General features: G+C 35.7%; 1 protein-coding gene across 16 annotated transcripts in view; it reads left to right on the plus strand.

The window, feature by feature from the left end:
* PPFIBP1 (PPFIA binding protein 1) overlaps positions 1-18,456 on the plus strand; it is a 154,918-nt gene that overhangs the window by 89,107 nt on the left and 47,355 nt on the right. For 13 of the 16 annotated variants that reach the window (XM_023532374.1, XM_011363095.2, XM_011363100.2 and 10 more), the window contains 2 exons: positions 10,223-10,320; positions 13,481-13,686. In XM_023532374.1, coding sequence (XP_023388142.1) covers positions 10,257-10,320; positions 13,481-13,686 — 270 coding nt within the window. In that variant the 5' untranslated portion in view covers positions 10,223-10,256. The remainder of the gene's footprint in view (positions 1-10,222; positions 10,321-13,480; positions 13,687-18,456) is intronic. The other 3 variants (XM_011363099.2, XM_023532376.1, XM_023532377.1) reach the window with 1 other exon arrangement.

An 18,456-nucleotide genomic window follows, 5' to 3' on the forward strand; every position in this document is an offset into this window, starting at 1 on the left:
ACAACTACTCAACTCTGCTGCTGTAGCATGAGAGCAGCCACATAAACGAATGCGTGTGACTGTGTGCTAATGAAACTTTATTTACAAAAATAGGCAGTGGGCCAGATTTGGATTATGGGCTGAAGTTTGCCAACACCTGAGTTGGGAAATAATTTTTGGCTTTGCTCTCCTGGTTCTCAGTACCTCTCCCTTAAGGACATCTACTGCAGCACTTAGTGCCAGTCATTCAGGACTGAAATACAAACAACTCGAAAAGCATTATATAACCCATTATCATTTGGTTCAGTACTTGTTAATTGTACAGAATTTCCATATGACTTTTACTATTTTAATAGTGAATAACAATTGTAAGAATATATTTTGTACTTTCAACTGTATAATTTCAGGGTTCTGGTTTTGATTTTTTTCCTCCAAGAGCCAAAAACATACCTGTACTACTGACTATGGCCAGAAGCACATATGCTATAAAAGAAAAAAATGTTGACATTTTATTTACTATATATATAGCCAAGAGTGTAACTAATACCCAGTTGAACAAGAAAATAACAGAAATTACCCACTAGACAAATAGTTTAGTTTTTAAAATTATTATAAAATCTTATTCCTCCACAAAACTGTTCCCTAGCCCACAGTTTTTACCACTCTTCCCAGTCAATTTGGTATGCTGGCAATATTCTTTTGTTTTTATCGCTATTATTAAAATAAAGTGGATCTGAAATTACAATGTTTTGCTTCTGCAAAACATATAAGTAGTTCAATTATGTTATTGCCATTAATGTTAATTTTATACAACTAAAAATATTTTTTGTTTCACTTGTTCTGAATTTAACCATCTATCATCAATGCCAGTGCTAATAGCTTCCCACTTGCCATTTAATTATTTTTATCATTCGGCACATGCGGAGAGAGAACAGACCTGAACCACACTCCCCAGTTGTTGGGGTTCTCTCACTCCCTGTGCTGTCCCTTCTCTCTCTAACCATAGTCCACGGTTTCCAATAAAAATACTTTGTACACACTTAATTCCAAGACACACGCCCAGTGAATCCTGCAGAGCAGTGCTTCTCCAACCATCTTTGGGGAAGGACCAGGTTTGCCATACCCCCGCCCCCAATCCATCATGGATCAATTCTTTCCATAAAATTCAGTTTTAAAAAATTGGGTGGGCCTGAAAAATGATCACGTAATTGGCTATCAGAGGAAAGTCAGGTTGCTATAAAACTTTCTGAATACTTATTCTTGATTTCTATACTTATAATAGACCACTAACAGTTGGTGGACCAACACCAATTTGCAGACCATATTTTAAATAGCACCACTTTACAGCAGTCTTTCTCAAAATTTTTTGAGTCAGTGTAAGATATACTTTCTTATATTATGATGTAATACATATATATCCATGCCCAAATAAACACACACACTTTGAAACCACCGAATGTCAGCTACCTAAAGGCAGAAATAGGTTTTCTTTTTGCTTGTCTTTTTCACCGTTCTATTTCCAGTGCCTTGCACATGATAGGGCTTCAATGTTTATTGCATGAGATGCATATATATAACTGAAGCAAAATTTCACAAAACAGTACTTAACCTTTTCTTCTTATGAGATACTCTGATATTTTCTATTAAATACATGTTGATTGCAGTCTACTAAATTTATTTTACTACCTTCTAATCTTTGGGGTCATGACACATGGTTTATAAAACACTCAGAGAATGCTTGGATATAGGCAACTTGTCCTTTCCTGCCCTTTCAGAGCTTTGAGTAGCTATTATGCATTCTTGCCCCTCTGTACGTTGTAAGTCTGGGTCCGACATCCCAGAACTACTTACCTCTTAGCTAGGGCTAGGTTGGTAGACCTGGGCAGGAAACTAGGAGACAGATGAGTCTATAGGGGGTTAGGGTTAGAGTGGGTGGAAAAATTAGAAGTTAAATCCTGCTCAGGCCCCCTGATATTCCTCTGTTACACTGAGAACTAAATTTGCAAACTCTTAGGAATAACGTCATTCCAAAGTAGCACGGTGAATTTGATTCACCTACATCTTAAGAGCAAGGGTGATAGCAACAAGGAATATAGGAGCTAGAATAGTTATGACATAAAAGTGTGTATGTTTGAGGAGCCACGGGAGCATAGCACCATGCTACAGGCCTTTGTTGTTCATCGTATAACATATTGGGTTGCAGAGATCAGAAACACAGCCTCTATTTTCAAGGAACTCACAGCTTAGTTGAGGAGACAAATACTATAAAATTAAAGCTCTCATAGAGTCATGCCATGGATGCTCTGGGAAAGATCAACAAAGCCTGGGAGTTAAGGATGCCTGAGCTGAATCTTGAAAGTATATTTACCAGGGCATAGGAGGGTAGTCCAAGCACAGAAGGAGCAGCTCGTGTGACAGCACAGAGAGGTAAGAGAGCAGGGGTGTTCAGGGAAGAGTATGTTGTATGGCATGAGAGGAAGGCAGTGATGGGTGTCCTGGAGGTAGTATATAATTTGGATTAGAAGCTCATGAGAGGTCAAGTTGGTGATCCTAGTTAGGGCATACTGTTTAATAAATACCTACTGAATCAGCGAGAAGCATACTTGGGAACGACATGGGTTTTGTACTCAAATCTTACTTCCCAAGTTACCTTGGACAAATCCTTGACTTCTTCATGCAGTCATAATACCAATAACAGTAGATAGGGAGAAATGGGACATTCTTTAAATTTATCACAGGATCTTCTGATTTACTGATATTTAATACACACCAGTCTTTCAAATAGCAGTGATATCTTTTTATTCAAGAAGTGAAGGATCTTGGCTTATTGTATGAACCTTTTTATCAACTCCCTTCTGGTCATCATTCTTAGATATTAATAACATAGAACTGAAAAGCTCATTTCTTTTGATCTTGTCTTATTTTTCTTTTGCTTCTTCATTTATATGAATACTTACCAGCTCTGCCCCGTTATTTTTGCAGCTCTTCATTTTGGTGAGCAAGAGAAGTAACTTTTACTAATGCACAGTCATTAATTCTTTTATGCTTTGCTTTACAATTTTCTCTCTGTGAGAGGCTGTTTCATTTTCTGAGTGTGTGTTTATGTTTATGCGAGTGGTTAAAATAACAAGTATTTTCTTATTTGGTTTGTAAATATTTGATAAGCCCTTGGTATGTTTTAGGTAATGATAGAAAAATAAAATATTTAAGGTAATATATTACGGTCAAGGGTGTTTGAAAATCCTATTGTGTAAAGACATGAATGAAAGATATTTAAATATTTAAAAGATATTTCAATATTTATGGAAAATTTCAAATATGTGAAAATGTGGATAGAATAGTGTAATGTTACCCCGTGTACTCATCACCCACCTTCAATAATTATCAAATCATGGCTAATTTGTTTCATCTATATCTTTACCCTATTTCTTTCTCCTTTATTATTTTAAAGCTAATTCCAGATATCATATTACTTTATTCATGAATATTTTGCTAATCATCTCTAAAAAGCGAGAGCTCTTAAAAAAGAACTATTAAAACTTAAAAATTAAAATAGTTCCTTAATATTTTCAAATATAGTCAGTGTTCAAATTTGCAGTTATATCATCAATATTATACCTATTTTACAGTTTGACAAGTTTTTAAATGTGTTGTAACATTATATATCACCCCTGCTGCCAAGATCTCCAAACTTTTCTGTTTTTAATACTTCCCCTGCCTCTCGACCCCCAATTCTTAAAATGTTTCCCTTTTCATGTGATTCCGAATTAATTTTCTGGGGATGTTAGAGCAGATTGGAGGTGAAAAGAATTTGGACTAATACAGAGGGGAGGAGAAAGTATGTGATGACAGATACATAGCAGAGAACCAGAAAGTAAGGAAGATTGCTTAAGAATCTTAACATGTTGCAGACATGAAGACTTAGTAGTTGAAGTTGAAAGGGAGAGATTTTTTGGATTAAAACATAATTGCTTCTCCAGAACTGTTGTTTTTGGGTCAAAAGTAAGGATCGGGGACTGGGGAGAGGAGCTCTGCCCTTGTTTACCTTGGTAGCCAGTTCCAGCCTCATCTGGGTGGGGCTTGTTGTCCCAAGAGGGAAAGGAGGCCTCTTACACTCTAGTGCCGTGATTGAGTGTGCATGAGAATCACATGGGCAGCTTGTAAAAATCCAGGTTTCTGGGCCCTGCCCCTGCAGTTTCTGATTCAGTAGGTCTTAGGTGGGGCCCAAGGATTTACATTTTAATTAACTCCCAGGTGATGCTGCTGCTGCTGCTGCTGCTGCTGCTGCTGCTGCTGCTGCTGCTGCTGCTGCTGCTGCTGCTGCTGCTGCTGGTCCAGGAACCATAGCTTGATAACCACTGATAGTCTTTCCTACTCCCTTTTGGTCTTTCCATTTTTACACATTTTATCTTTCCCATGATTGTATTGCAGCATACATTGAAAATCATTGTGTAATTGATTAACACGCCTAGCAAGCAGCTTAGGGGGAAAAATTGTGAGAAATATATGGGTAATTTATATGAAAATGTATTGTTCTCATAATGACCATATAATAATATGACACTCCGCCAGCCAGTGAGCTGTACTCATCTCTGGGCACAAAGTTAGAAGTTCTCTTTCAAACCTAAACATTTTACCTAAGGAAAGCTGTAAAACCTAGGACAAATGTCATTCTCACCAAAGTTTAAAACAAACTTTGTAATTTTCATACAGCCTTTCTTTCTTCACAGGGAAACTGGGCAGCTAGCCTGACCTAAAACACCAGTTAGTCAGCAACTCTGCAAAAAGTTTTAGTCTTCTGCCAACCTTATAGCCACCACACCCATTACTGGAACTTTCCCTGATATTTTACCCCATTCAAATCTACTCTAAATGGGTCCTGACCAAGCTTGAAATATACCCAAAACATGCTTCTGTTAGGTCTTTCTTTGTTCCTTACTCTAATATATGAATATTTTCCCCAGTAGATTGCTTTTTTAAGGCTTTGCTAAACTTATTTTTATTAAACCATTGGAATCGAAAACTACTAGGTTGAGGACTCCTGCAAACAGAGCTGGTCTTCTTTGTCTACCTTGTCCGACAAGTAAGGGGTTTCTCCAGTTTGAACTATGACTTTGAACCCATTATTGTAGTAGTTGTACTTCCTGGTAACTTTTCCTTCAGCAAGTCATTCAAAAAAATATATATTAGCTATTTAAAATCCAGAAATGTATTTGCTATCATGTGAGAATCGTTAGATGTTGAAGTTTTAATTTTCTAAATGGTTTGTCCATCCAAAAGACCAAATGAAAATCAGCAGGTTTCTGGGTAAGCAAAGAATTAGAACAAAGGGACATGGATTTGCTGAGTCTTTTATTTTTGACCTCAGATCTGTAATTGAATTATTCATTATCCTTGATTCATGACATATTGTCACTATAAATCCATGCATTTCCCACTTATATTAATCCATTTATTTATTTAGTTCATTTTAAAATATTTTAATTTCTCAGTCATCTTCATTCCTACTTTTTAAAATCTGAGATGAAAATTGTGTACAGTGAAGTATACACATCTTAAATGTATAGTTTGATGAGTTTTGACAGATGTATGAACTTACTTAACGAACACCTCAGTCAACATATTGAATAGGAAATCTCTCAGTATCTCCTTTAATTATTTGCCACTTCCTACAGGTAACTATTGTCCTACTTTCTATCACCATAGATTGCCTGTTTTTGAATTTCATATAGAAGGAATCATACAGTACGTAGTCGTTTATGTCAGGCTTCTTTTGCTCAACATAATGTAGCATGTACCAGTAGTTGAGTCTTTTTTTATTGTGGGGTAATATTCCACTGTATTGGAATAACATTCCATTGTATTAAGTATGTGAGGACACCCAGAGGGATCATCCTCTCAGAAATGTTTTTGAGGATATAGGAAAATCTTTTTAAGAGCTTGGGATTTTTTTGAAGCCTTTTAATGTAGTTTTTCTATTTTTAAAAATACTTTGACCCAGTCATGACAGTTGACATAGCTTTATCAACACAGATGCTCACTAAATTAGGCTGTCTCTAAAATAACTCGAGCCAAGGGCATGTCAGAATTTTAATATATGTGGAAATTCTATTCTTAGTCTTAGTACTTTACCACTTCAGGTTGTTTTTCTTATTCTCTGTGTAGTCCTTTAAAGCCCATTTGGAATTTATTGAGACTTATTTTATGGCTTTACACACATGGCCTATCATGGTGAATATAATGTGGACTTGAAAAGAGTGTACATTCTGCATTTGAGTGTTTTGTTCTATAAATTAAATTAGGCCAAGGTCGATGGTATTGTTCAAATCTTCTATATCATTATTGGATTTTTTCCCTACCTTGTCTACCATTCCAAAAGAAGTTTGAAAAGGAGGAACAAATGGCAGATGGGACAAACAGAAAAAAATTAGCAGGATAGTAAACTTAAATCTAACCATGTCAACAATTACATTAAATTTGAATGGACTTAATTTGTGTAATTATCCCTCAATTATGTTGTTTTTTGCCTCATGTATTTGGAAGCTCTGTTATTAATTGCCAAAAAAAAGTTATAATTGTTATGACTTCCTGGCGAATTGACTCCTATCATCAGAAAATGTCTCTCTTTCTTTCCAATAATATGTCTTGATTGGGAGTCATTTTTATTATTAACATAGCCACTTCTGCTTTCCTAGGCTTACTATATACATGATATCTCATTTTTCATTCTTTTATAGTCCTTTATTAATAGGATATAGTTAAATCTGTCTTTTTTAAAAACCAGTCTGACTTTTAATAGTGTTTATTCCATTTATATTTAATGTAATTATTTATACAAGTGAGTTTAAATCTACCATCTTTCCTTCTTTTGGATTGAGGATTTTGTTAGTATTCCATTTCATAGACCTAATTGGCTTTTTACTTATCTCTTTATTTTACAGTTTTAACGGATTATGTTATCTATTCTTAACTTACCACAGTCTACCCTGAATTGGTATTAAACATCTTTGCATGTAATGTTAAAAACTGTACCCTCTTTTATCCTTTGCACCAATAAGATTGAGATTTTTTTCATGACTCCTTGCCGCTCTGCATCACGTGGACTGAGAAGCGTCCACAAGTGAAAAGATGTTAAATGTGAATCTCATATAGTTCCCTATACTCAAGAACTGAATTCCTTCCAGTTTCTACCAGTTTTTGGTGGGGCTCTAATTTCTTCAAAAATTGTTTTTATATTTTAATCATTGTTTTATATTGCTATTTGTGAGACAGTTTGTCCAATAAAATATATTCTGCCATTATTAGAAGTGGAATTTCCATTTTGTCATTTTTAATAATGCAATAGGCACTTTTGAATTCATTACCTAACTCAAAAACTTGACACTAAACTTCATTTACCTATATAACTTTTTTTAAAAATTCTGTCTCCCATGTCCCTGGCTTGAGGTAGCCATCATCCTGAATTTCATGCATCATTCCTGTTTTTCTTTGTGTATACTTACAGTGAGTCTATGTGTATTTCATATATATATTTGAGATACAAATATATATACATACGTATGTTTGTATTTAATTATTAAGTCTTACTGAATTTATCAGACTTTTTTATTTGCTATTATATTGCATAGATTTGTCCATACTATACACATATTGCTTTAGTTTTGACAACGGTATGCAATTCCGTTGTTTGAATAAATCAGTTTTTTCATCTCTTCTCATGTTGATGGACATTTGGGTCATTTCCACATTTTTATTCTTGTTAAGAGTCCTATGATGAACATTTATATACCTTGGAGTAAATATTGTTAGATTCAAAATGAATGTGAATGTTTAATGTTAGCCCATTTTACATTTCCACCACCATTCTAGAAGAGATTCTGTGAACCCACAACCTCTACAATACTTGGTAGTGTTAATTTTTTTTTCTTTTTGCCAACTGACTGAATATAAAACAATATTGCATTATTGTCTTGAATTCCTTGGTTATTAATACATTAAGCATCTCTTTATATTTTTATATTTTCATATTTTCCTCTTCTGTTATATGTCTGTTAATACTATCACCCCTCCCATTTTTTTATCGATTTGTATGAGTTCTATATTTGAAATACCACTGAACTTTTGGTTTTTAAATCTGTCATTCTCCCTGACTACCCTATTTAATTTGCAAACCCCTCCAAACTCCTGACCCCCTTATCCTGCTCCATTTTTAACCCTTAGCACCTACCACTTTTGCCATATTATGCACATATTTATTAGTAGTGTTTACTGTCCGTCTTCTTACTGTTACATGTAGACTGTTATGTGATCAGTATGGACATCAATAGTAACATTTATAAAATTTTTTAAAAAATGACATTGTCATATTTTTATGACATTAAGCAAAGGATTGATTTCTAAAGAATAGGAAATTTTTTTAAAAACTGGTTTTTCACCATTTTGCAAAACATGGCCTAAGTTCTCATACCTCCATGCCATAGGGTTTGAAAGGCTCTGTGAACAGAACAGAGAAGAAATATAAATATAATTGCTAATAAATATAATTGTTAATAAAGACAAATATTTATTTTTTCTAATTTTGAGGCGTAAGAGTTTTTTCAATGTGAGCATCATTCTGTTTTATTAGCATTTCCCAAGTTTATAGCTGAACCTGACATGTGTCTCTTATATATATATATATATCATAGTATCTAGAGCTCTTTGAAGTGCAACTTTTAAAATGAAAGGGAATGTAAGCCGCTTAATTATATGAAAGTCAAGGATTGTACACTATTCATCTTAGTCCTTTATGTTCTTGACTTTCACATTTTAAGTTTTCTGCCTGAAGCGTGATTATTAAATTGATGCCCCACCTCTCTGGACTGTGCACTAGCTAAATGTGCAAGTAAATTTTTGAGAACTACATGGGTTCATAACCTAGCTTGTTAACCGTCTGATTTCTGGGTAACTGTAAACACATGCTTCGGGTGGTTTTGTGCTGTAATATTTGCACATAACATGGTAGTGATATTTTTACCTTCTGAAGTGAGTAAAGTTGTGGGAAATTCTTAGATGAAATCTATAAAATTGAGGTAATATTTCACATTGATTAAATGGCATTTTATCAGAATAAATACTCAGTAGAGAACTGACCCAAGAAGCTGTTTATCAGAACTGTAAATATGTTTGTAAAAATAAAGTGGTAAGTGAAATCTGGCTGCTTGGAGACAGGGTAAAAGTTTCTGTTAAAACAGCATACCCTTTATTTCTCAGGTATTTGCTACACCACAGTATCTGCAAAGTAGCAAGAGCCTTATTTAGGCCTGTTAGGAGAATTTATATGGGTGCTTAGTCTGGTACCTGAAATGTATTAATTAATATTGAAAATCACATACTTTGATTTTTTCCTGTTAATGACCCATGTTTTTGCAAGGATAATTTCAATTTTTTAACAGGTAAAAAAAAAGTGAGCAGATCGTGGCACAATTTTAGCATAAACCTATCTTTCAGATAGGCTCAAGTAAATAGAAATTCAGTGGAAATCAGACAGATCTAGGTTAAAAACTGTTTTTGGCTTTACTTGCTGTGTTTCCATGCAAAAATCAACAAACATCTTTGGTCTCATTTACAAAATGGAGATGAGTTTATCCAATATACAGGATTGTTGTCATGATTAAGGATTATGGAAAATTTATGTAAATTTATAGGGACCACTATAGGCACTCAATATGTATAGCTAATGTTACATTATAAAATACCGGTAGATTTGTATGTGTTTAGTATATATGTTCATGAACCATTTTCTTAGGCAAGTCTTATGGTAATTCTTTATACAGAAAAAAAGAAAGGCAAACTTAAGAAAGCAGAGATGGGTAGGGCTAGTGCAGGGAGAAAGAAGTCTTGTCTATCTAGCATGCCTCACTGCCCTCAGCAAGGTTCCACAGCCATCCCCTATGCCCTTCGCAGGGACCTAGAGCTTTACAGAGTACAGCATGGAAACCATTCTACTGGATTTTAAACACTTTGAGTACAAGAACTGAATCTTACTTTATTAACTGACACAGGTATCGCATATCATCTTGCAGTACAGTAGGTGATTATTGGCCACAGCTTGTTAAATGGTTCAATTAATTCAGCTCTACTACTTCAGAAATTCTCCGTATTTGCCTGCTAGATGGAGTTATAAATTGAAGTTGAATTATTAAACCTGCCAGGAAGTGTGTGTCATTTAGAGGCTATAATGATAACATCATTATTTTTTCAGATCCAGGTTGGAATTTGCCCTTGACAAAAACAAAATGATGAGTGATGCAAGTGACATGTTGGCTGCAGCATTGGAGCAAATGGATGGTATTATCGCAGGTAATCTGTATCCTCTAAAACATAGAATCATGCCATTTACTCTGCTCTCTTGGCTTTTTCATGACAACTTTTTTCCTTTCCAATTTCTTATTTTCGTTTATTAGCTCCCTCCAATGCCTATAGGTTCCCTGTGGTATTATCTTTTTCCTCCTTCTCCATTTTCTACCGGAATCATTTTTACATTTTATTTTAAAATGTCAAAAATTCCAGGACTATCCTAGGCTTCTGATCAAGGATAAAGAATCTGTTTCTCAGGTGATTCTGGTGCCAATAGTCTGTGGACCACACTTTGAGAAGTACTCTACCCAATATCCATGAATGTTCTAATCTGTTCTCTTGAATTCAACATTTACTTTTCCATCAATGATTCTCACATGTATTTACTTTCCCAGTTCTTTAGTAAGCTTCAGGTCTCTATCTCTAACTGCCAATTAGATATCTCCCATGTCCTGTACAGACAAATCACTGTCATTATTTAAAATACTGAGGTCGTTATCTTTCCTCAGAAACTCCTCTAGTAGTCTTTGGTAATTTCATAGCCCTTCATCCACACAGTTTCCTAAACAGAAATTTAAGTCATTCTAGACACTCATGTTCTCCAACTTAGTTAATCAAGTTCTATCATTTCTACCTCCTACCATATTCTATCATTCCCATTTTTTCTCTTTGAAATCTGCCCTGTCTGTGTGACCACTGTCTTGCTCTTTCTAAGTAACCCTCTCCTTCGATGTTCCTGATACTCTTGCTTTCTTGCTCTAGTACATCTTTCTCTGGACCACCAGAATCTCCTTTCTAAAACACAGATCTCATCATATTATTTCCTTATTAAGAATCTTCAGCAATTATTATGGAAGCTGAGCAAAAGCAATAGGCCATTATCTCCTTATTTTCTCATCATGGCTAAGGGGACCGACTAGTAAGTAGGTGTACCCTTTCACTCCCTTGCTGTCTCCCAGGAGTGGTGGCTACCTAAGGTCTCATGTCACATTTTGTATTTTGTCTCAGTATAAGTACTTTTATGTATTTAGGAATGCATTACAATGAGGAGAGGGTTGGATAGGCTATTGGGTGGGATTGTATGCATGCACCTGGTGCTCAGGGTCAAGATACAGTTGGCCTCTATCGTTCCTGATTCTAGTTGTCCTGCTCCCAGCTGCTAATCTTTTTTGGTCATAAATTTGACCCTACTCTATTTTGGTTGTTTGAAGAAACCAAAGGTGTTTTCCTTTTCAGAAGGTTCTCTTGAGAGAAGTGACATATCATGGTTTGGTCTCCTTTGCTATACTTACATGTGCTGGAGACCTGACTTCAATTTGACCTCCTTCGTGTATTAGACCATACCCCAAGTACTGCATTCAGTTCTTGGAATATCATTGTCAAAGGGTCATTGGAAAACTAAAACTTATCTAGAGGAGGTTAGCATGAAGGTGAAGAGTTTAACAAGCACATCTGGTAAGGAATTGGTTATGTTTAACCTAGAAAAGTATTGTTGCTTGCAACATGCTTTGTGCTTTCCAATAGTCGAGGGACTATTATGTGGGAAAGAGATTGGATTTACTCCGTCCCAATTTCAGAAAATATAACTAGAACCAATTCTAGGCTCTGACCAGAGTCGAGAGAAGTGATATTTCTGGAACAGTAGTTGAAGAATTTACATTTTATATATTCTACTAGACTAGTGTATTTATTCCTTAGCCCTGGATCAGCATTAGAGTTACTAAGAAAATCAAGATTCCTCAGGTCCCTCCTTAAGTTAAATTAGTCAACAACATTGTGGGTAGGATCTGGATTTATATGTTAAATATGCATCTATTAATGCCTCCAACTGAGGTAAGAGGGAGAAGAGGAGAAATGACTATGAACATTTGGATAATTTTTCTAAATACACATCTCTCTTCTGTCTCCACCTTGTTTTATGACAGGGACTTAACAAAATAGAAGGTTACCATGGGCTCATATATTTTTAGTAATATCATCAGGTGATCCTGATGCTTAAAACTACTGAAATAGGACATTAAAGCCTGTCTGGTTTTTAATGCTCTTCCCACCCACCTCCCCCACCTCCACCCCACTGCCCAACATACTCTCCTCAATTTATATTTTTCTGATTCCTCATCTCAGTTTTACAGGATTCCCAAGGGGATTAATTCAGAGGGTTATGTGAAGCATTTCACACTGTGCCTAGCATATCAGTGGGTGCCATTATAATAGTTTGGCAGATCTGGATCCAGATCATTTGGTCCAGTATTAGCAATGTCAATGGAATGAACTAGCTGAAAGAGAATTCCTCTCTCCATTGTTAGAATTTATCAAGCCAGATGGCCAGCTGGACAGAGAACTTGCACGTTGGTTCACAGGTCTCACCCAATTGTAACACCTTCAGATTTATGAAGTGATAGCCTAAATATCATAAGTGTTGATATTTAAGTATAAGGTTAGTATTTATATTTCATAGTAGGTATGTTTGGCCAACCAAAAAATAAAAATCTAAGCGACAAAGAGATTGGCTGTGAGTCAGTTGTGTGGATTTAAGTAGTAGAATGTTTTCTCTTATAACAGAAAACAAAAATGTCTGTAAAACCTGCTCGTAAACCTAAAATTAACAAGAGAGCATTTATGCTAGGCCGCAAACAATCATGGGGGAAAATATTTATGTACACACGCTCATGCATACATAATCAATTCATCAAACTTATTCAGGGATTAAATTCTGGTAAGTTAACTAGGAGCTGGCCCTTTCACCTTCAAAGTTATGCTATGCAGTTTCCACTTCGGTGTATAACTTACAGGAAATTTAAAGACTTTATGGCCCCTAAAATCTGTGTTTTTTGGAATGCGTAGCTCCACCCAAACTGATCTGCTACCATTTTATCCTTCATTTCTGCAAGGTCAGGATATCTTAAAACAAAAATGACCATACTCATACTATAGCAGACATTTGGCCTCCCCGTTAGGTATTTGACCACTGATATTTACCATCAATTATATGGTTTTTATTTTTGAACCAAATAACTCTGCGTTGGAGAGAAACGTGATTGAATTATCTTTTTCACCATTTTCTTGTTATGGCTATTGCTTACGGTGACTGGACTTGCTTGCCACTTTCAGCTTTGTGTTATCTAATATAAATCCTTTCTCTGTGATTTTTTTTTAAACTTAGGTTCTAAGGCCCTGGAATATTCCAATGGGATTTTTGATTGCCAGTCTCCCACCTCCCCATTCATGGGGAGCTTGCGAGCCCTGCACCTTGTGGAAGACCTGCGTGGATTGTTAGAGATGATGGAAACGGATGAGAAGGAAGGCTTGAGATGCCAGATCCCAGATTCAACAGCAGAAACGCTCATCGAATGGCTTCAGAGTCAGATGGTAGATATCTGGATGTCACCTACCCCATGCTCTGAATCTTTTGTTGCTTATTCCAAAATTTAGAATATAGAATATCCCATTAGAACAAGAAAAAAAAATTATAGGGAACAGCTTGGTCCTTAAGAGATCTCAATTCCATTTTGACCCTAAGAATAATTTTTTAAAAAGTGCTGTTACTATACATTTCATGAGTGCCAGCAGGTCACCTGATTATTCTTTAGAAAGTGGACTAGCTTTTAGATTGTACCTGAATGACCTACTGTGGCTTAGAATAAATAGTCCTATAAGAGAAAGAACCTTGCACATAATAGATGCTCTCTCGGTAATAGTGAGCAGTTCACTGTAAAAAGACCCAATGGCGATTCTAAATAGGCAGTGCAGTGAATAGACACTTCAAAAAGCAAGGCAGGTTTGTAGCAGTATTTGATATGAAGTGCCATTTAGCAGTTTGTGGCGATCTCTTCAATTCTAATGTGTGAGTTAACTTGGGCTTTAAATGATGTTCTTATTCACTGAACAGTGAGGTCTCTTTCTAGGTGTCCTTCTCAAAAATTAATGTCATGGCAGATCTGCCCTTTCCCTGAACACAGTGGTAAATATCATGGTTCTAATACTTTCAAACCCATAAAATCTATGAAATATCACAAAAAGGATGTGATATTGATGGAGAAGATAGAAAAGGTGTTATTTTGTAAGTCTTTTAAACATACTCAGTTTTCAGGAAGATACATTAATAAGCATATGAATTAATTGTGTTTCTATAAAAGCTAATGAAAATTGTGTAAAATAATTAAGGTCTATTTTTGGATCTGTGGTAGAAATGAAAACCATTTGCTTTGGGAACCTGAGTACTACATCCTACAGCTAAAACATGTTCACATGATGTGACACAAATACTGGTGCTCCCAGCCAGTCCCAGGCTGAATGTTCTTATGTTCCTAGTCAATATGCCTCCTCGTTTCTGGGTGCAAAAAGTACGATCATGTTTTAGTGGTGGCGCAGCTACACGGCTTCAACACTTGAAGTTAATTTTTGTAACACATGATGCCTTGTTATTATACTTTATATTTGCTCTGCAGGTTCTCCTCTAGAGACTTAAGGATCCAGGCTTGCTGATTTCTTTGAGGAATTGCTTCATCCCCTAAAAGTAGATGTTCTCTAGCATATTCCTTAGGTTATTTCTACTTCCCGTCTCACCCCTTCTTTACTCCATATTTTTCTGATCATTCGGCTCATAATGAGAAAGGAATTTACTATTGGCAGAAGAACCTATTCCTAGCCCACATCTAGAGGCTGCCAGTGGCAGCCATAGCTTAAGGGTACTTGTGGTTGAATTTTTAACTCGTGTCTAAAAACAAGTGTTTTCCGAGACAAAATCTTGTGTCCAAAAGCATTTCCATTAATACGCGCTCAATATGTTCTGTTAAAGTCTTTCTGAAAAAAAGTAAAAATGATAATGATGATATCTGAACATATATCAGATCATGTCATTCACTCCTTTTTCAGAAACTTCCAATGATAGTCACATCTCACTCGGAGTAAAAGCCAAAATGCTAACTCTTGATTGCGAGACCTTATAGGAGATGCTCCTCATATTTTCTGCCCTCATGTCTCATTACACGTCCCCTCTTTCACTCTACTCTAGGCACATTGGCTTCCTCACCGATTCTTAAACATGCTGGGCAAACCAGCCTTAGGGCCTTTGTACTGGCTGTTCATTCTGCCTGGAAGCCCCTTCTCCAGATATCTCTGTGGCTGGTTCCTTCATAGTCTTCTGATGTTTATTTAAAAGTTATGCTTATTAGTGAGGCTTTCCCTGGCCACCATATCTAAAATTTCACATATTCATTCTTTGTATTACATCTCTCTGCTTAATTTTTTTTTCTTAGCATGCACCACTTATGTCCTGTGGATTTGCCATATTTATATCATTTATTTTCTGTCTCTCCAACTGGAACGTAAATATTAAGAATCAGAGAATTTTGCCTGTATTTAAGAAAAGTCCCCAAACCACTATATCTGTGGTGCCTAGAACGACTCCTGGCATATAATAGGTGCTCAGTAAGTATATTTGTAATGAATGATGATACATGAATGATAAAATGGAGTGTACATTTGAACGAACTAAAATCGTTTGTTGTGTTAAATTTATTCCTCGGATGGATAATGGCCTGTTGATTTGTATTTTTGGTTTGCTCTCTATCTTAATATTTGACATTTTTAAGTTAATTATCCACAGAATGACAAATACTTTACACAACTTATGAATATTCAGTTTTTATCCTAAAAATAACAATTAAAAAATAAACTAGAGGCGGATCCTGAGAGGTAAATTTTTTTAGTTAAACTTATTTATATTTATCCAACTTATTTATATCTATTTCCTCATCTTGATCCCAGTCCTTCCAAATTACATTTATTTCTCAAGCATACAGAAAATGAAAGAATAAAAGAAGAAAGATAGCAAAGGGCAATACCCAAATTGAGAAGAAGAGAGCTGGAATGAGTGTTTAGATTAATAAAGGCATAGGGCATAAGTCTGAAATGAGTAGTCACAGCACTAAGCCTGTGGTGGGCTTTACTTTTAGAACTGGGCAAAAGAGAATTGAGGCAGCATTGAGAATCCAACAGGCAGAGGGTCTTAGGCTTACAATTCAATTATTTGCTGATAATTTTAGATTTCTCCCATTTTAATATTTCAGAAGTTGCAGTCGTTTTATGATCTTAAAAGTGGGATGTATACACATTTTAGCTGGAATTAGTCTTTCTTTCTTTACCTAAAGTACACAAATAAATTCATAGAGACAGAAAGCAGAATAATAGCTGCTATGGGCCTGGGAAGTTAATATTTAATGGGTACAGAGTTTCATATTTGCAAGATGAAAAGAATTCTGTAGATGGATGATGGAGATGGTTGGGCAACAATGTGAATGTACTTGATACTACTGAACTGTACACTTAAAATGGTTAAAGTGGTAAATTTTATATATGTGTTTTACCACAATCAAAAATTTAAGAAAATTAATAGTGTGATAAAAATGGGTGGCATCTTGGAATTGAAGGAACACAGAATCCTAGCAAATTCCCCCTTTATACTGTATATGAAGAAATTGCCAAAATAACGAATAAAAGAGGTCCTGTTGTAAAAAAGCAGCGAATTTGATAAACAAGGCAGGATTGTATCTTGGCAGTTGCAAATGTAGACCTTGGAGACAGCAGACCTGAATTCTGATGTTGTTTCTGACTCTTAGAAGCCTGTATGATTTGGGGGAAATTACTTGAGCTGTGTGTCTCAGTTTCCTTGTCTATAAAATGGAGATGATGGTTTCTGTCACACAGGATTGTGAGTCCCCCGAGGACTAACATATGTTGAATGCTTATTAGTGAGCCTGGCAAATGACTAGTCAAAAAGATAATACTGAAGTGTGGATTGTAAAGAGTAGAGGGAAAACATTTAACAGGATCCCTTTGCAATGAAAGGGTTGGGTCCAGTTCCAAGGCGAGTTAGGTTACACATTACTCATACATAGTTCACTGTTTTGACGAAAGAGTACAGGCATATCTTAGAGAGTGAAGAAGCTTCCATAATATTTTAGAAAAACATATTAAAAATTTAATTCATGTTTACCAATGACCAACTTCAGAGCCCATGTACCTAAGACGGATACTAATCTTTTCATTAGAGTAACTGGGCATTTGTAGTTCTAATTATTATTTTGCCTGGCCAGGGAGGTCCCCTGGCTTCCTGTAGGGTGCAGGTTATCCCTTTACTAATTTCTGCTGCTTGTTTAATGGCTTTGTATGCTCAGAACCTGGATAAGAAGAAAGGAAATAATAACCCTAGTAGCCTGTTTCAGTGAAGGGATATAAAATCTACAGGAATGAATTTGTTGTAATGGGGTAGCTATCACTATAGCATTCTAGAAATGAATAAGTATTTTTTAAGACTCGGAAGGTTAACACAAATATGAACAAAAGAGAATTATGTGCTTTAGCAATCTCCGAGTTTAGGAGGGCAAATAGAGAAATATGTCCCTTGGAGCCAGGCAAGTAGTTTGTGATTACTTTAGGTCTAACTTGATGAGTTGCCCTAGACCATCCTTTTTTCAATAGACAAAGCTGAGGATCATGACCAGGATCAGGTCATGAAATCCTAAAGTGTCTGATTATTTGGCACTTTTAATTCTGAGTCAATCTCAAAATTAGCAGAAATTACAAAAATGCAGTTTTTAACAGAGCAAGTGACAATATTGATGGTAACAACCCATGAGATAGGTAGAGTATAAATGGAGAAGATGGTGTTCTTGACTGGGTTCTGACCTGTTAAATCACCATAATAATTTCTATCATATGTCTATATTAAAAGAAATAGATATTTATTCAAAATACCTTTTAAAAAGGTTTTTACAAAAAATAAAAATACTCATAATTTAGGGAGTTCAAACATGGAGCATGTTTTCTTCAGGGCTGCTGGCTATTCTTCTGGGCTCTCAGCATGCAATCCATTCCCAGCACCCTCTGATCCCTGCTGCTCTGACTGGCTTCTCTTCTCATGTGTGCCTCCAGGGAATGTTTTTTCAAGCTTTGGCAAGCAAGGTACATCTAAGATTGTATCCCATATGTGATCACAATTATCTGGGTTATGCAGCATCTCACTGAGACATCCTGGCTAAAGTTAAAGCTGTTTTCCCTTTAGGCCTCTGTTAAACATCTATGAAAAGTGTCCACAGACATAGGAAAACAAACGGACCAAGTCAGTAGAATTCTCAA

The sequence above is a fragment of the Pteropus vampyrus genome, unplaced genomic scaffold, assembly GCF_000151845.1.
Source record: "Pteropus vampyrus isolate Shadow unplaced genomic scaffold, Pvam_2.0 Scaffold82, whole genome shotgun sequence".
Classification (NCBI taxonomy): domain Eukaryota; kingdom Metazoa; phylum Chordata; class Mammalia; order Chiroptera; family Pteropodidae; genus Pteropus; species Pteropus vampyrus.